At 37.3% G+C, this 27,462-nt stretch overlaps 2 protein-coding genes and 1 long non-coding RNA gene across 3 annotated transcripts in view; 1 reads left to right on the top strand and 2 right to left on the bottom strand.

The window, feature by feature from the left end:
• Positions 1-588: 588 nt before the first annotated feature.
• On the bottom strand, positions 589-5,307 carry LOC106538866 (uncharacterized). Its single transcript, XR_001312760.2, has 4 exons — positions 5,167-5,307; positions 4,117-4,215; positions 3,010-3,163; positions 589-636 (listed from the first exon to the last, which is right to left on the bottom strand). It is a non-coding gene; the product is annotated as an uncharacterized LOC106538866 (long non-coding RNA).
• Positions 5,212-10,663, top strand: MIEN1 (migration and invasion enhancer 1). The gene is made up of 4 exons (XM_014053493.2): positions 5,212-5,345; positions 6,215-6,312; positions 7,419-7,495; positions 8,879-10,663. The coding sequence occupies exons 1-4, from the start codon at positions 5,263-5,265 to the stop codon at positions 8,960-8,962; spliced, it is 342 nt and encodes a 113-aa protein (XP_013908968.1). The 5' UTR covers positions 5,212-5,262; the 3' UTR covers positions 8,963-10,663.
• A 1,218-nt stretch (positions 10,664-11,881) lies between these two features.
• ERBB2 (erb-b2 receptor tyrosine kinase 2) overlaps positions 11,882-27,462 on the bottom strand; it is a 71,568-nt gene continuing 55,987 nt past the window's right edge. The window contains exons 21-27 of the mRNA XM_014053492.2: positions 22,120-22,275; positions 20,702-20,777; positions 20,455-20,601; positions 19,277-19,374; positions 17,272-17,445; positions 15,401-15,680; positions 11,882-15,148 (exon numbers count right to left, since the gene is read on the bottom strand). Of these exons, the coding sequence (XP_013908967.2) occupies positions 14,760-15,148; positions 15,401-15,680; positions 17,272-17,445; positions 19,277-19,374; positions 20,455-20,601; positions 20,702-20,777; positions 22,120-22,275 (1,320 nt within the window). The 3' untranslated portion in view covers positions 11,882-14,759. The remainder of the gene's footprint in view (positions 15,149-15,400; positions 15,681-17,271; positions 17,446-19,276; positions 19,375-20,454; positions 20,602-20,701; positions 20,778-22,119; positions 22,276-27,462) is intronic.

Genomic DNA, 27,462 nt, shown 5'->3' with positions numbered 1-27,462 from the left:
CTGTTGCACTTTTGCCAAACCTGTGGGCAGTCCATTTCTCCACTCACAATAATCTTTACTTCACCTTCCAAAAATATGTACCAGATTGTTTCTAGGATCTCTAGAAATCGCATAGGGATTCTTAGAAAATAAGAATGATGAAAGGAATCCAATGTTTTCTTTGAAAATGTACCCACCTGACCAGACATAAACTTAAATATTACATAGGTAAGGTATTAAGTATCAAGGGAGGGGGAGAGGTAAAATGATCAGTAAATGGCAATCCTATTGGTTTGCTTCTTAATGCATGATTTATGACTGCCCATGCTTTTTACTGCTACCATTTTGTAAAGAGACAAACATTTCATAGCAGTTATTTTCTGAGACTGCCCACAACATGCTTCCAAAATTTGCAAAGTGCCCATTGGTCCAGAAAAGACTGTCTAGCCCTGATCTAAGTCCTCAGCTATGCACCAAATCTGAGAAATATTGTATTACATAATTACATCTCATTTTAAAGGAATAGGACACTGTGATATTAGCTCTGAGTCTGGAAAAAGAATTGCAAGTATCTCTTACTTTTCATTGGCCTTTGGGTATCATTTATGGGATCCATCCCATAAACTGGAATCCTGAAGCCACTTGTTCCATATTCTCCTGAAAAAGGAAAAAAAAACTGGCACAATGAACTGTTTAGAGTAAGCACGGAATCTTTAGAGGCCAATTTTCTCAAAATAAAACTGTTAGATCCATATTTCAACAATTTAAAAATATTTTTTCAAAGAATAGAAAATAAACAATCATGTTTTCACACCGACATTTGTTTTATAAGACATCTATAGATGGAATATTAGTTCAGTGAGTGTAAACATATACAGACAGAATAATTCCCAAAGCAGACATTCCTCTCTGAAGAACCCTGAAGAAAATCAATTCTTTCTTTGCAGTTTCTGCTAGCTAGATTTAGGCTCAGAAAATCTCTCTCTCTCTTTTTGTCATGTTCATATTGGAAAGGGATGTATTTCATTTCATTCAAGCATGTAAAATATGGCAAGAATTCTAGGATCTCTGAGTAATCATTGACCTTAAAATCTATTAATCAGAACTTTATTGCTATCTCTGAAGCTCAGGGATGGCAATAGGGCTCAAATAAAATATCAGAGAAAGAAAAGAGATGGATGGGCCTAATCCCAGAACACAATTATAAATATGCCATAACATTGAGAAAATAAGATTTTTTAGATGTAGCTGAATAATTTTGAACATTTTCTGAAATGAAATGAATACATTCTGGTCATTTATATAATAGAGAAGACCCCAACTGGTATAGAAGTGACATGTGGTACAGCCTGGGGTAAGCAGAGCGAGGTAACAGGATCAATTAGTAGCATTGAGTGGGTGGGGGTCCAAAAGGCAGTTGTAAATGTGGGTAGGGCTGAGTGATTTCTCATAGAAGCACTGCAAAGATCACAACTTTGAGTACCAATGATAAGTCCCTTAAGGGACCTACCCACATTTACAACTGCCTTTTGGATGCCATCATAACTTTAAACAGTTTTTGAATAAAAAGACATTGATAGCTTTTCTTTTAAAAATTATTATTCCCTCTTCAAACATTCATCAACAGTTAACATGTATTTAATATTTATCCCTTGGTTATGATGAACTGACACACAGACGTCATAGGTTTACCACAACCAAACCAGAAGTCCTGCATCAGAGGTGGGAATATTGAAATAATCTTGGCAACCTCAGCTTCAGCGAACAGTAATTGAGCTGTCTTTTGTGTGTATGGGATGCTGTCTTTATCTGCTAATGCTAGATCTGTTAAGGGTCAGGTTTTTTTCTGACCTAAAGTATACTACTACAAACCAGACAGAAATTGAAAATAGGTAAATTCTGTCTGTTGCAATTTTGTAACATTTTCATTTTGCAATTCTCATAACTGTTACAGACACAAAAATGGCAATGAGCCTAATTTTCCTAATGTTATATTAGCCAGATTCAAAAATGCACAGGTCAGATAGCTTTAATACAGGAATGGTGATTTTTTGCTGTATTCAGAGGCTACATTTAACTTTTTTTTTTTTTTGAAATACCAAGGGACATTATTAACAGGAAGATAAAATCAAGTGAATGAGACTTGGGTTACGCCAGTAAAAGACACTTCTCTTTTTCTTATATGAAGGGATGGTTATACTGGTATTATTTAAAATGTAAGCTTATTTTATGGCCTTTAAAGTTTTCTTCTCAAAATAGGAAAATGGTCCTGTTGCCTTACTATAGAAGTTGTAAGTCACTGAAAAGAGATTAAGATTCACATGTAGTTCATATCAACTTTAACTTTTTTTCATGAAAACCACAAGTAAATTATAGAACTGGGAAAAATGCTAACATTTGTGCATGTGACTGCAGAAGACTACAAATAGCTATAAATGAGAGCCAGATGCCAAGTACCCAGAATACAATCATGAGACTGTTTGTATATGTGTGTGCATGTATGTGTACTTGCAGTTTTTGAAACTTCAAAAATGGGTCATGACTAGTTCTGGGGAGGTACATCATAACTTTGAATAGTTATTAAGTGATCAGTCATTAAGCAAAGACTACCTATAACCCAACCTGTATTACGGTCACTAAATATTTCTATATGCAGGTGTTTGTTTGCCTGCTTTTATAAATTCTCCTGAATAGGAGCATAAATATTAGGGCAGTATAATTTTTTCTGCCAGTGGGTCTCCAAGATATCAGGAAGAGATCTTTCTTTGCTTTGATATGCAGCTGAGTAAAAGATTTTTTCCAGTGTTAAAATAGAAACCAATGCCTATAGAGAAGATGATACCTGGAGGGTGGGTTATCAACGCTAATAATCAGAGACAACATTTTATTACTACCACCATATAGATAACTAGAGTCAGTACAGAGCAATAGATAAAGCATGATGTCTGAATGGGAAGGCATAAACTTCTAAGTTCAGTATTGTACTGTACGCTAAGACAATATAACTTTAGCCCCTGCCCCCGAGATTACCTTGTAGTGGGAAGCAAAACTTCAGCTTTTGCAGACACATACAGAAGACCACTCTCATCACTCTTCTCCGTTGCAAATATGGATTTCTTGCATGCTGCAGATCCAAAAACCAAGAGTCTCCTCATTGCTTTTCTTTACTGCATGTAGACATTGGCTGGAATGAAAAGATTATTCCTGCTTTTTACCTTATTCAGTGACTCAGCCCACTGTGGTGTAACAAATCTATTTCCATACTACCCCACTTTTTTCATAGTCTACTTATGTCTCATATGCTGCACATTCAGCTAAGACAGAACTAGGTGTTTGAAATAGTGACAATTAGAGGATCCATCTATAATAAACATTCTATGACACTCATCTTCTGCCTTGCATGTTTCTTCCAAATCTGCTTCTTGTTACACAAACTTGACCCAAAGGACCATCAAAAAGATATTAATGGTTGCAGTACAGTGGAAACTGTTTGAATCTCTTTATGGAGCTGCAGAGGTCATCTAGAGATACTGAGTGACTCAAATGCCACATGATGTCAAGCTATTTTTGGTGTTATGAAAAGAAAGGCTTGTGAGATCAAGTCGAGCCTATAACAGAGCAAATGGGGTAGGGATGGGGGGGCAGAGAGGAAGAAAGGATTTCCATGCAAATAAGACTTTAAGTTATTCAAAAGTTATCAAAAGTAAAGAAATGCCTTGACTTCTCTGGTAAAACCTAGATCATCTGAACCATATAATTCCAAGAGTGAGCTGTTTCAACTAACAACATTTTAGTGCAAAATGTGGTAGGTCTCAGCATATAAACTTTTAGCAAAGAAAATTTTATCTCTGGGAAATACTCTTTAGTTCTTGTGAAAAGTATAGCTGAATGTTATTTTTTCTAAGGGAAAGATAGCATTCTGCTGGAACCAAAATGTACTAGGATTGTATTATATTCTCATCCAGATGGAAAGGGAAGCAGATGTACAGGATAATTTTGTCCCTTTGGCCTTTTACATTTTCTCTTTTGAGAAAATGTCAATGTTGTTTATGTATCTGTTGATGGTCAATTTGTCTGAATGTCAGGCTTCAGGAATTCTCTGAGACTTTGGGACTTGGCTTGAGCTAGTATACTCACAGTTTTATAGTTGAAACTATGGTTGAGTCTGTCAATTTATTATTAAATTAAGGAGTTTTGATTATGTCTTCTGACTGCTCCTTGATGTTCATGGATGTGCTGTTAAAATAAGAAGGAAACAAGAATATCAAAATACCTCCTCACCAGTAATCAACACTAGACCAACAATTAAGGAAGTCTCAGTAAAACAAACGAACATAAGCAGTTAATCAAGAACCTCCAAGAACATTTCCAACACCACCACTAGGCAAGACACTAGTATATAAACATAAAAGCAATCCCCATTCCCCATTCCTTTCTAGCACTGATGATGCTACTACCTAACTTGGTAATGAAACATCAGCAAGAAAACCTCATGGTCAAAGACCACCAAGGACCCCACAATTAGATTCCTCTTTTAGCAGCAACCTGTCTCAAAAATTTATTTCCTTCAACAACAATTGTCCTGGCTCATCACCAAATTTGGAGGCAAGGACATGTCCAGATTGTGGAGGTGGCAAATCCAGTGATACCGATTCCCTACAATCTTATGAGTTCTTGAAGGCAAGATGGTTGATTAGAGATAGAAAGTTTGCATTTGGTTTTGGATTTTCCACAGCAAGGCAAGGGGTTAGCCTGTGGACAGACAATGCCTGAGGGTTATTTGAGAGGAAGGGCTCTTTGGCAGCAAACACTTAGCATGTCGTCAATAGAGGGTACGGCCAGTTTTTCAGCAAACTCTTACGGCTGAATCAAAGGAACCGCGCCAGAGTTAATCATCAGAACGGAGCTGCTCCCTTGAGCCGTTTCCATGATAGCGACCTGGAGAGAAGATACAGCTGACTTAAAGGGAACGGACAGGATCTGCATTAACGATTATGTTAACGAACAGCAGGGGGAGCTCAAGCCCTCGGCGCCGGGACAGAGATAGTAGAATCTGAGTAATTGGAGGAAACGAAAGGCTCGTTGGAGGCCCGCTTCACGTGACCCAGCAAGGTCGCTGAAAGCCCACATAGTTCTCGGCACCCGCCATCATGGGGCCGAAGCCGGAAGTAGGTTTTCTTGCCTCACCCCACAGGAAGTCAGCCTTGAAAGGTTTTGTAAACTTCGGCCCGACTGAGACGGGAAGGTTCTGGGGTGGGTTCCGTGGACTTGCTAGCAGTTGGTATGATGAGCGGAGGGTCAGGGGAGCCGACTACGGAGGTCCCGCCCGTTACCGGAAGAGGAATTCATATCGTCGTGGAATACTGGTGAGCGAAAGGGAGCAGGAGGGAGGCGCCTGTGGAGGAGAGGCCACGCCTCGGCTGACGGTATCCCCGCCCATCCATGGAGGCCGCGACCAGGGGTTGTAATTTACCTCATGCTGTTTGATTTCGCTGCCTGGTTTCCCTTCAGTTGCTCTATTAGGGCAGGGAGGATAGAGAGTTTTCTTTCCTCCGTGTTTTTATCTTAATTTCCTCGCTCTTGGATCAGTGCCGTTGGTTTATAGCAGCGTTTCCCAACCTCGGCCACTTTTAAGACGCGTGAACTTCAACTCCCAGAATTCCCAGCTAGTCTGATTTATGCCATAAACTTTATGGTATAACCACCTCGACCTGCATTTTTACAGATTAGTAGGAACAGAATAGCATCCCTTTCCGGGCTCCTCACAAACCAAATCTTACTTTAAGAGCAAATAACAGAAGGGCTCCTTGATGTTGGGAGAATGTTTATGTATGCTCAAGGTTTATTTAGCCTGCCTATCTATATTTTATCAAGCTCAGAAGCCAAAGAACTAGTTTGGCATGGTTCAGAGTTTAATGACAGAAGCTTGCCTAGAAAGCAGAATAATAACATGAGTTCCTATATTTTAGGTAGTAATGTTGGGTGTTTTTTTTTCTTTTTTGTAATATTTGCAAAATATTGAAATCCAGCCACTCATTCCAAAGAAAGATGATACACAAACAGTACCTATAATCTTTGTGAATTCTTCAGTTTCATGTGAACCATGTTTTAGTGCCATTTTCAAAATGATAAACAGGTAGTTCATATATAAAAATTAAATATTTTATTGTCTCCATTCACTTTATTGCCCTATCTTCAACTTAACTTTAACACCAACACTAAATTATCTTTTCAGCAAGCCCTGTGGCTTTGAACCTGCCTACCTAGAGCTGGCAAGTGCTGTAAAAGAAGAGTACCCTGATGTGGAGATCGAATCCCGTCTTGGAGACACAGGTACAAATTAACATGTATGCTAATAAAAGGTAAAGGTTCTCCTCTCACATATGTGCTAGTTGTTCCCGACGCTAGGGGGCTTTGCTCATCTCCGCTTCAAAGCCAAAGAACCAGCGCTCCCTGAGGATGTCTCTGGTCATGTGGCCAGCATGATTAAATGCTGAAGGCGCACGGATCGCTGTTACCTTCCCACCAAAGGTGGTTCCTATTTTTTCTACTTGCATTTTTATAATGCTTTTGAACCGCTAGATTAGCAGAAGCTGGGACAAGTAGCGGGAGCTCATTCCATTTATGTGGCGCTAGGGATTCAAACCACCAAACTGCTGACCTTTCTGATTGACAAACTCAGTGTCTTAGCCACTGAGCCACCATGTCTCTTCATGTATGCTAATAAGCAGCAGCAATTATCAAGAACTCATTTGTGATATGATGAAATGAAGACATTATGTCTGTGAAATTAATGTTTGCATTATAAACATTTACATTAGAGGAACACCAGTCTATGGGCTGGTTGTACCCCTTAGAATTGGTGAACTAGTCTATGATCAGCCCTAGGAGCTTAGGAGAACAAAGTTCATACTTTAATTAAATTAAAGTGTAATAAGCTAATTAAAGTGAGAGAGAAGAGAGGTGATAGTAATAGGGAAAAAAGATTATTTTTTTTAATCCCTGTTTGTTAGGTCATCCATTCAAATCTATATATACTGTATATACTCATGCATAAGCTGAAAATTGAAGGTACTAAAATATACACCTCAAATTGGATTCAGCTTATCTGCCAGTGGGCTTATCCGTATGTATATATTATTAAGAAATACCTGGTGAATGATTAAGGAACTCCAGATGCTTTTAAAATGTTGAGCTTTACTGTATATAGCCAGTAAAAATTTACTATACTACAAGAAGATGAGTTGTCTTCTAATGTGTAGACTTTCACATGGATTGTCCACATCTGAATAGCGATGTGTATACTCATGCATATGAGTATGAAATCTTGCTGTCACTTCATAGGTTGATTTTTGAGAACGGTGACACAAACAGGTTATTGATTCTGGGTGGATGTAATATGAACTGAACTGCTTATAATGCAACATCTTTTTTTAAAGGTACCTTTGAAATAGAAATAAATGGACAATTGATCTTCTCCAAACTTGAGAATGGAGGATTCCCTTATGAGAAAGATGTGAGTTCTTATTTTTCCCTGCTATTTCTCAAAATAGTTATTTTGGAAGAAAGCTTAAATATCTAAGGCAGTGATGGCGAACTAAATGGCATGCATGCCACAAGTGGCACGCAGAGCCATTTGTCAGGGCACATGAGGCGCTGCCCTGTCAGCTGGCTAACGCGCATGCGCGTTGGCCAGCTGAGTTCACCCTTTTTAAAGCCATTTTTTGCCCTCCAGAGGCTTTATAGGAGCCTGAGGAGAGCAAAAAGAGCCACCCCCGCCCCCCGAGGCGCTCCGGAGGCTTCATGAGCTTTCGTGAAGCCTCCAGAGCGCAGAAAACCGTCCCTACAGGCAAACCGGAAGTTCAAGAATGGACTTACGGTTTGCTCGGAGGGTCGTTTTGACTGTTCCGTAGGCTTCAGGGAAGCCTCCTGAAGCCTCCGGAGGGCATCCGGGGTGGGGGGTGGGGGCTCCTATAAAGCCTCTGGAGCCTGGGTAGGGCGAAAAAATCATGCAAAAAGTGGGGGAACGCCTGTAGTGTGCGCATGGGCACTGGGGGTGTGTGTCGCACATTGCATTATGGGTGCGGCATGCCCGCACATGACACCCCTGCGTTCCCCCCACTTATGGCACACGAGCCAAAAAAGGTTCGCCATCGCTGATCTAAGGTAATGGTCAAATTGTCGTCATGTAGGGTTTCAGAGATGAGCACAGCAACATATTGTAGGAATTGACTAGTTTTAGTTAAAAAGTAGAGGACTGCTTTGAAAATGGTGCTGATATTTGCTTTAGAAGTTATAATCATCCTTGACATTGAAAAAATATTATGCAGACATGCCAGGAATAAAATAGTATTGTTAAAAAAATTATATTAATTCAGTGTCTCACCCAGATAAGGTGAGACCATTATTCTAATAGTATCACTCACTTCCTCATAAAACATACTGTTCTAGGCTAGCTCTAGTTATACTATAGGTAGGAAAGGTATGATAGAAAAAAAAAATCCCTTTTCTTCCAATAGCCGCCATTTTCCTTCAACCCTGTTCCAGAGAAATGATAATACAATAGAATAGATGGGGAGAGGGCACTTCAGGGAAGAGGAAGAGGAAAGTCCTTTGTAGAAATGTAAAAATGTGTTCATGCAACATGAGTGTTAAAAATCTTTCATTTTCAAGATTCATAGGGAAATAAAATATGTACAAGAGATTTATTTTCCCATCCTTGATTTTATTATTTATATTATAAAACATGTTGATATATTCCTGGCATTTCTTTAAAAGAGAAAAAAAAACTGACCAATAATTATAGATGGTATTTTGAGATTTTATTCTTTTTCACTCGGTAAGTCTACTGAAAATGGGGAAAAAATTAGAGTTTGTTTTCTCTGTTTTGTCCCTCTAGCTCATTGAAGCCATTCGAAGGGCTAGCAATGGAGAGCCACTTGAGAAAATCACCAAGAGCCGGCCACCTTGTATCATTCTTTAGTGTATGTTTTCCATTTACACCATGTTTTCCACTTGCCCACCCTCCCTGAATCCTTGTCACGTTTGCTTCCAATTTTTGCTTCCAACTTTAGCTTCCAATTTTTGCTTCCAACTTTAGCTTCCAATTTTTACTTCTGGTATTAATTCCATCACTAGGTAAATACCAGAAAGTACCAGATCAGGAGAGACATTAAAGTAATTTTGGTTTACAGACAAGTAAAATAAGCTAGAATTTAAGCCATATTTGGGAGGTTGATTTAACAGGGCTTATTCAATAAAGTAACCTTTTTTCCTTGAGAATTTAATGTAATTCATTTTTCTATGTTTGAGACGTTAGCAGGTTTTTTTTTTCCTGTTGTATTTCTTTTAACCCCATCTGAATGAACAGGAGTAAAATCTCATATTTCTTAGAACATCTAAGAACCTTTAGCTTCTCTGCCTTTAAAGCTTCACCTTGTGGGCATTCTCCTGCTTCTTTCCAGGAGTTTAGAATGAGTTGGTGCCACAACCTGACTTCATTTTGAAATCTGCAGTCAGAGTGAAGCTTAATAAGAAGTCTTTCCAATAGTCCTATATAGGTACAATTCATGCTACAGCAAATGTTTTCAAAGACCACAGATTTTAAGCAACATTTTGGGGATCAGTGTTGTTAAAGGAGTGCTTCAGAATGAAAAACATCCTGCATGTTACACTACATGAATGAAAATTCATCACAACAATGCTTTTGCTCCCCTATTCCACTCCCAGAAAGAGATTTATCTTAGGTTTAGTGTTGCCCTAATTTTATGTAAAATTCTGTCAAGATAACCAGGACAGTGTTGCTTACACATGAGAGGGAAATACTTAGATTCTCATTTCTCTTCTATACTACTCTGAACTTTTGCAAAGGATCATTTTTCTAAGATATCCCCAAATTAGACATGATTTGTTGACAAAAGAAGTTCTTTTATGCTTATATTCTGGACCAATTTTACTTTTTCTGAGAACAAATATGAAATCGAAAGTAATTCATAGTAGGACATTTAAAATTTATTTTGTGGGTGACATATTTATAGCTCAATTGTCTTTTTTAAAACTAAACTTTTGGAACTTTTCACATCCCCCTCCCAATAAGTGTTTTTGTAGTTCAGTTATTTTAAGAGTAAGTTACAAGTCTAACTCTTCCATTGCAATCAGTGAGACTTTTAAGAGTTTCATTTGGATCGGAGTGTGTACCTATCTAAGTTATTTACTTGCGAATAACAGTCTTGATTAAATTGCAGATCTGTATCTATTATACTAGTAATACAGATTTCATGACATGATCTTATTGTGATAGTAAATATTCTCATCAGTACAATGTGGCAAACATTGAAATTAGAACATAAGTTATCAACCTTGTAACTGCATGTTTCACGTCTTATTTCTAGGAATGAGCAATATAATTTCCTTTAGTTTTTACTTTACTGTCATTTTCATTGTACTATGATGCCTCTATTTTGTCTTAAGACTTGATTTTGATAATCCAGTTTTCATCTTGGATCTATCAGTGAATAATTCTAAAAAGTAATTGAAAATGCTGCTGCTTATTGGCACCCTTTGCTGGGGCCAGACGGTGAAAGACACGAATAATCTTCCTGCTTCCAGAGTCTTAATTTATATGTTGAAATTGTTGATGAGCTCTATTTACTGCAATTTATAATAAAGGAGAAAATGCTAAAAAGCTTGCAATATGTTGTTTGTGTGGGGCTGCTAATCAATTAATTAGAGAAGCTTTTCACATTTGGGAAATAGCTTGAAAGAAATAAGATTGCTGATTGCAAGGCATGACATAGGGCAGGATTTAAAGTTTTGCAATTTAGAATGAAGAAAATTTGAACATTAAAAAGTTTGATTTTTTTTATTTTTTCCCTGTTAAGTTCTGGCCAAAGAACTACAGCACTAATGCCTTATTCCTATAAGCAATTTTTAATTACCAAAATGGTCAATGAATAGAACCAGTGCACAGGTTAAACGAAATCAACTACCCCATAATCTCCTTTTTTCTTAAAATATACAAAGTCCCCTTTTTCCTGTTCCCCAATGTCATTATCCTTTCATCATTTATTGGCCTTTCTCCTCCCACCCCACCCCACCCCACCCCTTTTTAAAATAGAAATCTACACTTTACAGTGTCTCTGCCTGGGGAAAGAATCTTTATATCATCCCTTTATTTTTTATAAATAACTCAAGGTGACAAACATATCTAATACTATTACTATTATTTTTGCACAACAATCTTGTGAGGTGAGTCAGGTTGAGAGAGTGTGACTGATCCAAAGTCTAGTAGGGAAAAACTACTAGGTTAGCTACTGACCTAGAGTTTTTTCTAAGTTGTAGTTATTAATTCGAGAGTACTATGTTATAGTAATTCAGATACAATTGCTTTGCTCTTTTCATCCTAAAATGGCAACTTTATATACTATATATATTTCTGTATATATTGAAGTTGAGGAACTTGTTTTATGTAATTCTTAAAACGGAAATCTCAATGACATGGGCAAAAAGAATAATCCTCCCATTTTTCTGCTGTCAAAAGCATCTAAATCAGGGGTGGGTTCCGGCTGCCACTACTGCTAGTTTGCTCAGGGACGCGCTGGAGGTTTGCATACACTTGATGAACACTACATGCGCATGCAGAGTACTATAAAAATGCTTCTGTGTATGCGCAGAAGCAAAAAACAAGATGGTGATGCCTATAGAACCGGTTTGGGGGCGTGGCCAGCCGAGTTACTACTTACTCGTCCAGACCGGTCCGAACCAGTAGGAACCCTCCTGATCTAAATTCTGCCAAAAGGATAGACTTTCTCTAAAGTTTATTTGTGATCCTACATATGTGGGATTGAGCAGTTACAGAAATGTCACTTTAAGAGATAACAATAAAAAAGCTTCAACACAAATGTTATAGAAAATGAAAACTATATTATACATTTCTCAGATATACAAATACTTATAACACATTTTTCATTTTGTTTAAAAAAAACTACTGACAGCTGGTACTTTTCAATGATTTAACTTAGCACCAGCTGGAAAACACAGGTTTCAATGTAAAATAGGAGAATATGCAAATACAGTGAACATTGGAAATAGTAAACAAATCATTCCTTAGAACAGCTACATACACAGTCTATTGATTTGTTTCTTATTGTTTTCCATAGATTTTGTAAACAGTATTTACAATTCCAAGACATTCCGAATATACAAAGAACAAGTTGTACTAATCACACTACATTCCTTTGCCTTCAAGGATCTTCACCTAACTTGCCATCTGCAACTTTCATAATTCTTTACATACACAACCATTTTAGAATATTGATAGAATATCAAAACAAAAAAGGAATTTCTCCAGAGCCTCAGACTTGTTCTTTGTATGTACATGTTGAAAGTGGTTACTTTTTTTTCAGCGTTGGGAAGACCTGGTAAAGTTTTAACTTCTCTTGTTCTATTTCAGAAAACAGTGCACTAACGTTAGCATCTCCATTTCATTATCCTACTTTCTTTTCAAATTTGATTTGAAAAGAGAGGAAGAAATAGAATTAGTTGTAATCACAGTATTTATTTAGAATGATTTTAGAAAAAGACCAAGACAACTTGTGACCTATTGAGTCACTTGTTTCAGAGATATTTCCTTACTAAATGAACAGAAACAGAATGACCACTGGTGAGTAAAAAAGCAATGGAATGGGATTAACTCCTGACTGTGTTAATTTCCCCACTGTCTTTCCTTGTAGGACTCTGACAAGGAATATTGCAAATTAAAACCATGTGACCACAGCAGTATGTTGGCATGGTAGCTTTGAAATGGGCACAAAATTGCCAAATTTCAATCTATGGGAGTCATGGGTCCCAAATTTGGGGTGCATTCTGTAAGTTAACCCATTTGAGGTACATAGATTCAATAAATTGTTGCTTTGTGAAGCACTGGTTTGCCTAAGTGAAGGTTACAAATAAACAAAAGAAGTTTAGCAGTGTATAATAGATCTACAATTGTGACACATGAAATGGGAGATAGTGAATTACAGGAACCTTCCTCAATCTAATACATTTCAGACATGTTACTCTTCCATTCCAACATACCACAGAAATACAGTCTTGGGATTCACTTAGATGTCACTAGGTTCACTTAAGAGACATACCAATTATTTTTATATACAGCATGTTAGACATAATAGTAATAGTTACAAGTTAATTCATTGAGGAAAGACTTCAATTAAAACAGGGGAAGTACAATCTGGAAGGTAACAAATCAGCTTTAAGAGGACCAATGCTGGCATTGATTATGGATTAATTCTTTCAGAGAGTAAAAAATTAAGCACCCTTTAATCTGTGCTTAATGAAAAAGTTCCTTTATGTTGCTTCATAAATTACAATGAGTAATTCTGTACTCTGTTTTGCACATTTTTTGCTCTAGCTTTGATTGCATGAGAGAAAGTTATGCAGAATACCAAGAATTCACCCACCATTTCTGACAATCTTATTCAGTTATGTCTCTGGCTCCTATGATTTAGAAGACATATATGTATATATGCACTTCAAACATATATTTGCCTCCATTAATGCTGGACCCATTCTTAAAAGCAAGGTTCTTAGAAATCTACAATTGGCACTCACTATCAGTCTGCCCTTTCATATATTGGAGGCATGTGTGCAGCTTTCACTTTCTTAATTTTTTTTTTCAAAAACACAAAGGAGGCATACTGTGCCTATTGAGAAACTAACTTCTACTATTGTCTCTAAAGCAACATGTTAGATGCTTTTTGTCAGTACTCTTGGTGGTGTGTCAAAGATCATATAATATATATCAACTACTTTCCAATCCAAATATATTCCCTTTCTGAATTAGAATCACTAAACTAAACTAAATACAATTGTTTTGGTTCCTCAACTAGCTCTTCTAGAAACTTCTTGTAATTTTAAAGACCACCGCAAAACTAATTTGTCACTAAGGAAAACTTTCTTTGTTCTAAGATACCTTGTTGAAAAAATTTAAATTATTTTGTTCTACTTTGCTATAACGGCATATTAGTCCCACCCTAAGGTTGAAGAATATCTGTTTAAGCAATAATAAAATTTCCAAAAATCATGTTTTCACTCTTCTTAATGTATTATAATTCCAACTTGCAGTTTTTCAGGCCCTTCTAGTAGCTTGACCCTCTTATCTTGAAGCCCAAGACATTAAAAGCAGGGACTACAGGTGTGGTGAGAAGTAAAAGAGCACTCCATTCTGCTGAAGTACCCAAATGGCAGCTGAGCTGCTTGAATCAGAGGAATGTCACAGATGTAGTGCCTTATAGCCCAGAAATGGGCAGACTTCAAGTTTGCAGGATATTAAACCTCTTTTTATTTAAAACTACTGTCCGCCATCTGATATGTGGGGTGATGGAAATATACTTAGTGTTGCAAAATTCTGAGCCAACTAATATGTTTAATTACTAGTACTATACTGACCAAAACTTGCAATCCAGCCAAACAAAAATCCATACTTGGACCCCAAAACTTTCAACAGCACATCTTAGGGCAGTAGCAAAGGGAAAATCTTGCTATTGCCAGTATTAAATAAGAGGGAGTAAAAGCCATGCTATTCTATTGCAGTAGATCCAAATGTGCCCACCATCTTCTTTCCCCAAGAGCTAGGAGACATGAGAGAAACAACCCTATTGGGCCTTAAAAGGACCATTAAGGCTTTAACCGTGTTCATCATGCATGGGTAATTCACTGGGTTTGTATCCTGAGGTGTCTTGATTGTAAAAGTCAATTTGACTGGTCATGAGAAATAGTTTTTATGCAAAGTCCTTGGAACAAGTGACTGATTCTGACAGTCCTAAATACTCCAGGTTCTCTGCTGTTGGGGTTGGAGGAAAGCCATTGGTAGCAGCAGGAGGAACAATGGAGGTGGCAAAGAATTCTGCTGGATTGCACTTAGGATTTTCTTGGTTCCAATAGTAAAGGTTGTCAAAAGCCTGTGGTAAAGGGCTAGATGCAGGGACACTGCATGGTGTCAGGTACTCTGGATTTTCCACTGCACTGGTGAAACTCACAAAGAATGCATTCTTTGGTTCCTTGACAAGCCCATTTTTGCCCATGTGCCTTTTTTGCTTTTCTAGTGTAGATCCTGGTAATCGTAGGTTTTTGTTGGGTGGAAGGTTGTTTTCTGGTTGATTTACATACTCTACAGGGAAAAGAAAGAAAATAGTAAGAATAGTAAAATGCAGATTGTGGTAGCGTGCATGTTTAATAACAAAAACTACTAACAAAACTACACCCTATCAGGATCTATATAGGGTTGCTTAAACTAAACATATTTTCTTAACATTGTGCTGCAGAGAAAAAAAGATTTAAGAATTTGCAAACTACATAAATATCCCAAGCACTTCAAAATCAAATTTCTATGCTGCCTTCCAATAAAAAATATAGCACATACCTGGTATGAGAGCCAAGCTTAATGGTGTAGCGTAGCTCTTATTATCAGGATTCTCCTTTTCATTAATTGACGGACTCGTGGGATCTTCACTATAGCGCTGAAGAAAAGAATCAGGTGACTGCAAAGGTGCTGAATTCTGCCCTGCTTTGCTTGCTGCATAGTCTTCCTCACGCACATCAGTGGGGATACTTTCTGACTCTTCAGAAAGGGGTGGCCCCAAGTATGGGTATTGAGGAGACTCCTCAGCCTCTTCTGCATCCAATTGAGTCTCTAGAACATTCTAGAAAAAAACAGTTCACAAGCGCTTAAAAATTGGTGCTGTAAGAGCATGCTGTGGATCTAGATCGGCATTTTATAGGAAATGTTGTAATACACGCACACGCACAAACACACACACACACACACACACACACACACATTAGATGGCTGTCTGCATTTATACACACACACTAGCCAGTTTGGTCTAGTGATTTAAGGCACCAGGCTAGAAAGAGATAGATCGTATGTTCAAGTCTGCCTTAACAACAGTAATAGCACTTAGACTTCTATAACTTCTCTCACAGCCCTTTCTAATCGGGTTACAGAGTCAGTATATTGTGCCCAACAATCTGAGTCCTCTTTCTACCAACCTCAGAAGGATAGAAGGCTGAGTCAACCTTGAGCTGGTCAGAATTGAACTGGAGTGAGCAGTGAGTTAGTCTGCAATATTGATTCTAACCACTCAGCCACCAACATTCTTAGCTATGAAAACCAGGATGACTTTGGGCCAGTCACTCTCAGTCCAACTCACCTCACACCGTTTTTGTTGTGGGGAAAATAGGAAGAGGAAGGTGTGTTTGATATATTCGGTTTTTGTTGTGGGGAAAATAGGAAGAGGAAGGTGTGTTTGATATATTCGGAGCTTGAATTATTTGTAAAATAATAAAGCTGTAGTTTACAAAATTTGGGTTTTTAAAAATGTAGTTTTAAACTAATATATGTTCAAATCTTCTACTTATCATAGCAAAAATTAGCAAAACAAAATAACTTGCAAGAGTTTTGCTAAAAGTATGTTCGTCTTCGCCCTTGCATATACCTTATTGTATATTATTATGTTTTTCACTTCATAGACAGAGCTTTTCACTTCATAGACATATCTCCAGCCTTTTTGGACCCATGGGCATATTTCTCTCAGATATCTTCAGGTGAACTGTTGAGGGAACTGGATCAAACCTCCTCCTACTTTCTGTATGTAGGTTTGATGTTTGTGATTTTATTACTTTAGCTCTTTCACCTCACCTTCTAGACTAGCTATCTCTGGAACTATGTTTTTTTCTTTTTTTTGCTGATTTTTTTTTTCTCTTGCCTCAAAAGAAAATTTTGTACTGCAGACTTCAACTGCTTGGTGATACTGGCCGCTGTTTGGCAGATTCCTTTTCTCCCCTTCCCATCCATGCTTAGAAAACAAGTGCTAATCTTTTTCATTATGCAGACAAGTGGCACTGGTTCCCATCTATGATTCCATTGGAAGGAACATTAGAGATTATCTAGGCAAGTTTTTCACACTTGGCAACTTTAAGATATATGGACCTAGCTCCCTGAATCCCCCAGTTTCTGGGAATTGAAATCAACACATCTTAAAATTGCCAAATCTGAAAACATTGATCTAGTTTGATCCTCCACTCAGAGTTTGAATTGCTTGTAGCTGGAAACAAAAACTCTTTTTATTGAGACATCCAAGGAAGAGTTTTAAATTTTTGTTTGCCTAAATTAAAGCAGTCCTTCAACTAAAAAATATTCCCTGTTCCTAGGTAGGAGAAATAGTGTGGCATAATCAAGATTCAAACTGGTTTTGACTGTTTTGCAGATTATAAACTAAATCATATGCTTACTCTTGTGAAGGACATCCTAGATCGATAGTCAGCTGATGTTTCACCACTGAAAAATCCCTGATGGGGGACAAGGTATTCTTCTGCATCCACCAAGTCTTGCATGTCTTCTTCCTCCAGCAAAGTGCGATAGAAAGTGCTGTCTATGGGGCTGGCAAGACCCATCTTTTCATCATCCTATCAAGAAAAACAAACAGCAAATGCTTGCAGGTCCCAAAATTATCTTGCTTCCTGTGGAAGTATCGACTAGGCTTATAGCACCCTGGATAGTCAAAATTAATATCCTCATAATGCAGTTGTGTCAGCCAATGCTGTTAAGATGATTTATCAAAGGTCATTAATATTTTTATGATGAAAATTGGAACTTAAATGGGGAATGTCATGGTTCACAGCTTATGGTTTTATATTAGGGGGCACCAAGCCAATATCCATCTATCTTCTGCAATCTTATCCAAGATTCAAAATAAATACCACTTTGGCAGCAGAAGAGCACAAACAGAAAGCAATACAGCAAAAGATTACTACCGGTATTTCTAATTACTAACATCTACTATACAATGCAACACCAAAACATAAATCAGAGATAAAAATCTAGAACTCTCAAGCCACAATGGCCCCTGAAAGCTTTGGATGTGGATCCTAGAATGTTACCAATTATTGCTTAAGGTGGAGGAAAGCGTGACCCGTCAAAACTGCTTACTTCATAATTTCTTTCCTCTGGTTCCACCACAAATCCGCGGTCCACTAAAGCGCGCCCGATCAAAGCGCGTACGTGACATCAGCAGCAGCGCGACAAATAAAATTAAAAATAAATTAAATTAAAATAAAATTAAAGCAAGCCGATAAGGGTTAGGTTTAGGGTTAGGTTTAGGGTTAGTGTTAGGTTTAGGGTTAGGTTAAGGGTTAGGTAAAGGGTTAGGCTTAGGGTTAGGTTTAGGGTTAGGTTTGGGGGGGTTAGGGTAAGGTTTTCGCATTAATTTTAAATTTACCGCTCACAGCGTGCCGTTTTCGTCACGCTGTGATGACGTCACGTACGCGCTTTCGTCGAGTGCGCTTTAGTCTACCGTGGATTTGTGGTGGAACCAGAGGAAAGAAATTATGAAGTAAGCAGAAAGTATTCCTATTCATGATATGTAATTAATTAAATTACAGTTAAATGCCAAACAAAACAAAATCAATATTTTTATCCTGAATGGTCCCCCTTTATCTTGGTGTTATGTACTTTATAAAATGCCACTCCCAGCAAGTAACTTAAAAGAAAACTGGGACTTTCCCTTGTCTATCCAATATAGCTTCTCACATCTATTGGATTAACAGTGGGTTTCTAATGCAGAAAACTGGAAGCAGAATTGATGAAAATATTCCAAACTCAGATAAAATATAATAAACACAAAAATTTGTAATACTGTCGTGTGATATTAACTTAGCTAATTCATGCTCTTCATTGTATGAGAATATCCATATACTATGCTCCTTCTGAGTCAATTTGAAATTGCACCTTCTATAAATTTGGAAGCTGGATAAGTGAAATGGTTGCTTATATTATAAAAGATACAACACATTGTCCATTTGTTCTGAAGGCTACAACATTAAGAACAGACACATACTGTTGCCTGAAAATTCGTGAAGGTCCAAACATGTGATCTTAAACCACTGAGGTAAAGATGGACATTAAACCAATACTTTATTAGTCATTATTAATTAATTTTCCTTAGTGTAAAATATTTCACTATATCCAGACTTCCTATGTCCAAAGCATAGAGAAAAATTTAGATCACTGAGGTCTTGTTTAAAAATAAGGCTATGAATCTGGCACCTGATAGGACAACTCTGGGTATATCTAGTTGACCAAATTTTGAGAAACAATGTTATTCTAGCTGGACTTAATCTGGTGTAACAGGAAGTTCTTTTAGTTTTTCTTCCCCTTTCTCCCCACTATCCCTACTGTTGTGGAATAAAAAAGTTGGGAGGCAGTGCAATCCTCTTGAAAGTAAAATATTCTCCTCACCTGAATAACCACAAACCTCTGAGGATCCCTAGCCATGCGGGTGAACTCAGTGACCAATTCTCGGAACTTAGGCCGGCATTCTGAGTCAATCATCCAGCCTACAGGGCAAAAAGAGAATACATGTATCTATACAAATTAAGTCCTCCTTATGATAAAAAGAACTAGTTTCTCTGATAATGGGAAGGAAAATAGTGAAAAAAACATGATCCTGGCAAAGATCAGCTACTTAACATGAATGAAGAAAACACAGGAAATATTATCATGACTTCTGGAAATTAAAAATATTTATTTATCTACTTCAGAACTTTAATTAAAATATTGCTTTTAATCTCCTGCAATGTTTTTCCTATTGTAAATCTAAGTACAATGCACTTCAGGGGTATGTTATGTTATGTTATGTTATGTTATGTTGTTATGTTATGTTATGTAATTCTGTGCCGGTCAGTTCATATCTTTGTTTCTTACAGGAAGGAGTACAAATCTCTGAATACGCTAAAGATGCCAATTCCAATTTGGCAGAAAACCCAGGCAGTAGACAGGACAAGAAGTCACTGTCCACTTTTAAATAGCTATATCTAGAATACATGTTGCTTTTGATTTTTGAATGGAAGCATGCTTTCCAAATACTAAACACTGCCAAATATAATATTCTATGCTTTTAAAAATAATTCAATAAAACAGATACATAACTGAATAAATAGAAGCAAATTTAGTAGTTGACAAAAAAAATTAAGCAATTTACAAAAATTAAACCAATGGTTTATAACTAGCAAATGTTGGAAGGCATATTTCTAAAAATAAGAAAGCTATTTCACTAGACAAAACTTCAAATTCAATTATGTTGTTTGGAAAAAACAGCCAAAATACTGTCATATCTTAGAATAATAGAATTGGAAGTGATCTGTGAGGTCATCTAATTCAACTTCTGTTTGACACATACAGTTAGACTTGCCTTCATTCTTTTCCTGCTTCATTTACAGGACAGCTAGAGGCTAAAGTTAGACAAATTACAGCAATCAACCAACTATATGCTTTATATTTTATTGCAGTTTTGACCACAGACTTTGCTAATCTGATACTGCTCAGAAATATTGGAGGTATAATTTCCAATCTAGGGTTAATAGCCCCAATATCTTTTCCCCCTGTTAAAAATCTATTAATTATCCCTAATTGCTTACATTTAACCATAATCATATAGACATCAATGGTGCATATGGGAGGCTGGGGCAATCTCTCTCCTTTTTCCAAAAGATCAGGAATCTCCCGGGCTGGGATACCATCATAAGGCTTTGCACCAAAAGTCATCAGCTCCCAAACAGTAACACCTGTTGAAAGCAGAAGAGAGAGAGAAAGAGAGATTTCCATGAAGGAACAGTAAAGTTTTCACAATGGGAGTTAATTGAAAGGAGAAAAGACTACACATACCATAGCTCCACACGTCACTTTGATGAGTAAATCGTCTGCGCAAGATGGACTCTAAAGCCATCCACTTGATAGGCACCTGGACAAAGAAATCAATCATGCACGATGATCACAAAATCACATCTATGTTGGTTAGTTTCAAGCAGTATTGTTATTTGAAAGTTTTTAGATCCTGCTTAGAAATGGTTGTGGTTAGTTAAAATGTTTCTCAATACAATGGTAATGAAGTATTATTTAGCATCTGAAGATGTCCCACTTCAGACTCAACAGGTGGGAAAAGGATCTGACAGAATAACCAGAAAGTTTTGCTTGGAAAAAAATCCCATCATATATACTGATTCCTTGTATGCAATAAGCACAAGATAGTTTATCTATCCTACTTCCAAGCTCTGAAAAATATCACCCTTTTTTTTTTCCAGCATTTTGAGAAAGCGTTTTAAAAAGATTTGAAATGGCAGCTGTTTGCTTTCTGAAACCCTTCTGCTAAAGCTCTTCTTTCTTTAATTTTGGAAAAAGATAATGGTACTGCTGATATTTTTCTCACTGAATTTCAGGCAGTGGAATCTTTACAAACTAGGGAGATACAACCGACAAGAGCTCTAATTGGTCATCCATATTAAAAAAAATACAAATTAGAAAGGGATTTAGAAAGTTCGTTCTGATTATTGTGCAATTCTATCCTGTTGCCTTTCCATTTTAAAACTAACTTAATTTTATATTTTCAATTTGTTAAGTTGCTTTGGACAGAAGGAGAAAGTGAGGGAAACTGTGATAATATGCTTTCAGAGCCTTAATTTAAGAAAAAAAGGAATTAGTTCATACATTAGAAAGAAGAGGCAGGACCAGTAGAAAGGATGACATCAATGAGAAGGACTGAGTATATTATTCAAAACATTCCTTGAATATAAACTGTGAAATGTAATTTGAAATGTATTAAAGTTGTCACTCTTGTTCTATGTGTATGTGGGGTGACAAGACAAAAAATATTGTCAAAGTATTAGCCAGCCTTCGTTCAGAAGAGATTGTGCTCTTAACTTTACAAAAGTTAAATATTATCAATCAAATATTATTTGCAGATGTTTTGGGTTACAGCAATAGAATTTTATCTGTTCAACTAATATATCTTCAATCTGGCATTTCTCATAATCAGTATCTCTCACACTTGACAACTTTGCAAGTTCAATTCCTAGAACTCCCAACCAGTAACGCTGCCTCAGACCATACAAGTCTAACTAAATATGGGAATTCTGATTCAAAATATCTAGTAGCAAGTTAGCAAGTTGAAGGAGACAGGTCAAAGCAATGTGTTAGGAGAAAGCTAAGTGCACTTATTATTATGTACTGTACAGGTAAATGTAGCATTTCCTCACAGAACCTATCTACATTTGGCCTATTAATGAAGGAACATTGCTATGTCCCACCTTCCCTCCATCAGCGTGATATTCTGTTTCATCAATGTCCAACAGTCGGGCCAACCCAAAATCTGTAATCTTCACATGATTTGGGCTCTTCACCAGGACATTCCGGGCAGCCAAGTCCCGGTGAACCAAACGGACATCCTCCAGATAGCTCATGCCCTGAAAGAGAAGCAAAAACTATTTGTTTTGTTGGCCAAGAAAAAATATTGATGGATCTCCTTAAGATAATGTATTCCTACCCACATTAATTATAACACCTCCCTGAGGCTGGTGATTGGAGCTGTTTTCTACAAGGGGGGAATCAGAGAGACAAAGATGCCCTTTAACTCCATTTCATTTCATCATATATCTATAAACCAAAATAGCAATAATACATTCTGGATTAGTGCCCGTGAGATTGTGATTTTATTTTATTTCAAAATGACCGGCTTAGTTCAATGTAATAGCTGTTTTGCACTGTCTTTTGCAGTACTCTTTTCAAATTTGGATACTGTCTCCTTTGTAAACAAATTACTAGTCTACATAGACAGATTACCTATACAGAATCTCTAATCTGTGCTCTCCAAGCAGAAATTAGGTGTCCAATTTGACCATTCCACATTATGGAGATGCCACGCTATCAGCCCCCTCTACCGCCAAGACCCTGCAGGAGAAGAGCAGTCTGGACAACCGTGGGATCTAGCAGGGTAAGAGCTGTGAACCATAAACACAAAGCTTTTGCTGTGACCCAGCATAACGGATATAGTGCCCTTGCTGATCTTAATGGGGACACTAAAGAGACAGATCAAGATAGTTTGATAATGATGACTCAAATAAGCAGGGGATCGTGGTCCAAAATGAAGAACTTTCTTTGGAAAGTGAAATGGGGACCCAGGTATCACACATCAGTCACACAAGAAGATCAAGGTATGTAAAAAGAGAAGTCACCTTCTGGTTGGTGATTCAATCGTAAGGGATGTAAATTTAGGAAAGGATATGGAGGTTTTAGAAGAGGTCAGGTGTCTGCCAGGTACTACTGCCAGCAGAGACAAGAAGCGTATTCTTAAGATAGTCAAGAATGTAAGTAAGGACTGTGACATTGATGCTATTATACATCTTGGCACAAATGATCTGTCCCCAAAAGATGTACTTTCTGAGAAGAATGATTTCCAGAGCTTGGGGTATGAACTTAGTAATGTAGGTTGTAGGTTTATCTTTTTAGAGGTTTTACCAATATATAAGGAACAAAAAGGGAAGGGCCAGTGTGTAGCAGAGTTTAATATGTGGCTAAAGGAGTGGTGTAAAAGGGAGGGCTTTGGTTTTATTAGACATGATGCCTGCAGCTGGTCCAATGAAAAACTGTACAAAAGAGATGGTTTGCACCCATCCAAGAAAGGGACTGAGTTACTTGGCATTAAATTCACAGATTTTCTGGATAAACATTTAAACTGAACAGCGGGGACAGAGAATTAATTAATACAGAATCTTTCTGTCCTCAGCAATCTAAAACTCATAGGTTATCAGTGCATGTAACATAGATGTTTGTGTGGGTAAAATTATCACTCCTGCTGTCAAGCAAAACCAAGCATTTAATAGTGAGTGCCATACTATGTGCATGAATCATACAAGTGGCAAGAAAATAGGGGCAGTCAGGCATAACACAGGTTATATACAAAGTAAACAGAGTGTCAATCAAAATGGACTCAAATGTCTATACACCAATGCATAGAGTATGAGGAATAAACAGGGTGAATTAGAAATTCAAGTAAATGAGGGCAGATACAATATTGTTGCCATTACAGAAACTTGGTGGGATGAAACCTACAAATGGAACATACAGCTAGAAGGATTTAAATTATTTAAAAGAAATAGACCAAATAAAAGAGGAGGTGGAGTTGCACTATATATAAGAAATAACTACATCTCTACAGAAATAGAGCACAACAATGATGAGAACTATCTTGAATGCATTTGGGTCAATATTAAAGGTTGGAGGGGAAATGACATTGCCATAGGTCTATACTACAGGCCACCCAACCAAGCAGAAGAAGTAGATGAACTTTTTGCTAGTCAGCTAACTAAGGTATGTAGGAAGCATACCACAATAGTAATGGGGGATTTTAACTACCCTGACATCAACTGGGAAACAAACTCTGCACCAAGTGGAAGATCCAATACATTCCTAACGAATCTAGCAGACAACTTTGTTTCCCAAAAAGTAGAGAAGGGAACAAGGGGATTGGCCATATTAGACTTAATTCTCACTAACAGAGAGGAAATGATAGAAGGTGTTGAAGCCCAGGAACCCTGGGGGCAAATGACCATGCAATATTGTAATTCAACATTATGCAAACACAAGTAGTAGAACAAAGTCAAACTAGAGTCTTGGATTTTATGAGAGCTAATTTCAATAAACTTAGAGAGAGTTTGGGAAGAATTCCATGGATGAGAATCCTCAAGGGGAAAACAACTCAAGATTGGGAAATTTTGAAAAATGAGATTACAAAAGCTCAGTCTAGCACAATACCAATGAAGAAGAAAAATAACAGCTCTCAAAAGAAACCAGCATGGCTGCAGAAAGAACTCTCTGACAAATTGAAAGACAAAAAAGTTAAGTATAAAAAGTGGAAAGAGGGGGACATAACTAAGGCAGAATATCAGCAAATAGCCGAACCTGTAAAGATGAAGTAAGGAAAGCTAAGACTCACAATGAAGAAAGGCTTGCCACAAAAGTAAAAAACAACAAAAAAGCTTCTTCCAATATGTTAAAAACAAGAAAAAAGATTAAGGAAACAATTGGCCCATTGCTGGGAGAAAGTGGCAAGAAGGTGACAAGCAACAGGGAGAAAGCAGAACTATTTAACTCATTTTTTGCATCTTTCTTTACACTAAGGGATAAAACAGTTCAACCTATCAAAAACAGCAACACAAAAATCAAATTAGGAACACAAATTGAAATAGGGAAGAAAATGGTAAGTGAGCACCTGTCTACCCTAGACAAGTTCAAATCACCAGGACCAGACATATTACACCCCAAGGTTCTGAAGGAACTGGCAGATGAGATCTCAGAACCACTGAACTATATGTTTCAGAGATCCTGGAGCACCGGGGAACTGCCAGAGGACTGGAAAAGAATTGATGTGGTTCCCATCTTCAAAAAAGGGGAAAAAATAGATCCAGAAACTATAGACCTATCAGCCTGACCTCAATACCAGGAAAGATTCTGGAAAAGATAAGCAACGAATTAGCGAACACCTAGAAGTAAACAAAGTAATAGCCAAAGGCCAGCATGGTTTGTCAAAAACAGATCATGCCAGACTTATCTTACTGCATTCTTGACAAAGTGACAAAATTAATGGACCAGAGGAATGCCATCGATATAGTTTACTTGGTCTTCAGTAAGGTATTTGATAAGGTAGACCATAACCTACCACTAGATAAAGTAGAAGAATGTGGGTTGGACAGCATCACCACCAGATGGATTTGTAACTGGCTGACCAACCGCACTCAACGTGTAGTCCTCAATGGAACTGCATCTACATGGAGGGAAGTATGCAGTGGAGTACCCCAAGGCTCTGTTTTAGGGCCAGTAATCTTCAACCTCTTCATCAATGATTTGGATGAGGGAATAAATGGGTAACTCATCAAATTTGCAGATGACACCAAGCTGGCAATAGCCAACACTCCAGAAGACAGGCTTAGGATACAGAAGGATCTTGACAAACTTGAACATTGGGCACTATCTAATAAAATGAAATTCAATGGTGAAAAGAGTAAGATTCTACATTTAGGCAACAAAAACAAAATGCACAGGTACAAGTATAGGTGGTACCTTGCTCAATAGTAGTACCTGTGAGAGGGATCTTGGAGTCCTAGTGAACAACCATTTAAATATGAGCCAGCAGTGTGCAGCAACTGCCAAAAAAGCCAACACAGATCTGGGCTACATAAACAGAGGGATAGAATCAAGATCACGTGAAGTGTTAATACCACTTTATAATGCCTTAGTAAAGCCACACTTGGAATTCTGCATTCAATTTTGGTCGCCATGATGTAGAAAAGATGTGGAGACTCTAGAAAGAGTGTAGAGAAGAGCAACAAAGATGATTAGGGAACTGGAGACTAAAACATATGAAGAATGGTTGCAGGAAAATGGGTATGTCTAGTTTAATGAAAAGAAGGACTAGGGGAGACATGATAGCAGTGTTCCAATATCTCAGGGGTTGCCACAAAGAAGAGGGAAACTATTCTCCAAGGCACCTGAGAGTAGAACAAGAAGCAATGGGTGGAAACTAATCAAGGAGAGAAGCAACTTAGAACTGAGGAGAAATTTCCTGACAATTAGAACAATTAATCAGTGGAACAACTTGCCTTCAGAACAGGGGGTTGGACCAGAAGACCTCCAAGGTCCCTTCCAACTCTGCTATTGTATATTGCATTGTGGGTTATTATTAAAATCAACTTCTTTTATGTCATCAGAAAGTTGCTGAAATTTAATTTGTAAGCAGAAGTAAAGTTGGGGGTTTCCCAGGATGTTTCGGATGCCATTGATTAGTCAGGCTAATGTTTCAATATATGAAGCTAATTATCTACTGAACTAGACAATTATTCTTTTTTCTTGACTTTAAAAACATGTATAACTCTTGAGAATAGATCTCCAATATACTGGACATAGTTTTCTAGATCTTCCTATTGTCATCCTGTGACTCGAGATACAAAAAATGGAAAATTGACTTTTGTTTTTACAAAGAAAGAATTTTCATTTCATACAAATTATATTTCTCAACTTCCAGTCCTTGAGAAAGAGAGATTCTCAGGTAAGATAGCTGTGGAAAAATGTTCTAGTAAGAATAGAAAGAGAGAATTGTGTATATTCATAAGGACAAGTAGGGAGACTATATAAGAGATGTGTGGAGGAAAAGAACACTATTAATTAAAATTGAGCAATTCCTTCAAAATATTTATTGTTTTAAATCTACAACATTCTGACTTTCTTCATAAGAGGAATTTGGGCAAATATCTTTTCCAATTACAGAAGAGTTAAATATAGATACTTGATGGTTCCATTCCTAGTAGCACATTAATAAACTGAAGAACCTTTTTCTACAATGAACCCTTCAATATAACTTGCCCTTTTTAACATTCTCTTCAGACCTGTCCAGTTGGTGTTTTGTAAATAGGTTGTGTTGATGTAAGATCAGAAGAATTTCTTACTTTTAGTCAGACCAAATGAAAAAATGGAAAAGCAGAAACCTAATTTGATTAGCATGATTATATATGGGAAAGATTTCTTGAAGACCTAGAAAATTTGAGTAGTGCTTTCCCATGAACCAAAAGGGTTAAAGGTAAAATAAAGGTTCCTGTCGC

Source organism: Thamnophis sirtalis, unplaced genomic scaffold (assembly GCF_051295495.1).
Source record: "Thamnophis sirtalis isolate CommonGarterSnake01/CBP01778 unplaced genomic scaffold, rThaSir2_p1.2 scaffold_4, whole genome shotgun sequence".
Classification (NCBI taxonomy): domain Eukaryota; kingdom Metazoa; phylum Chordata; class Lepidosauria; order Squamata; family Natricidae; genus Thamnophis; species Thamnophis sirtalis.
Note: the sequence above shows the minus strand (reverse complement) of the source record. Positions and strands in the feature narration are given on the sequence as shown.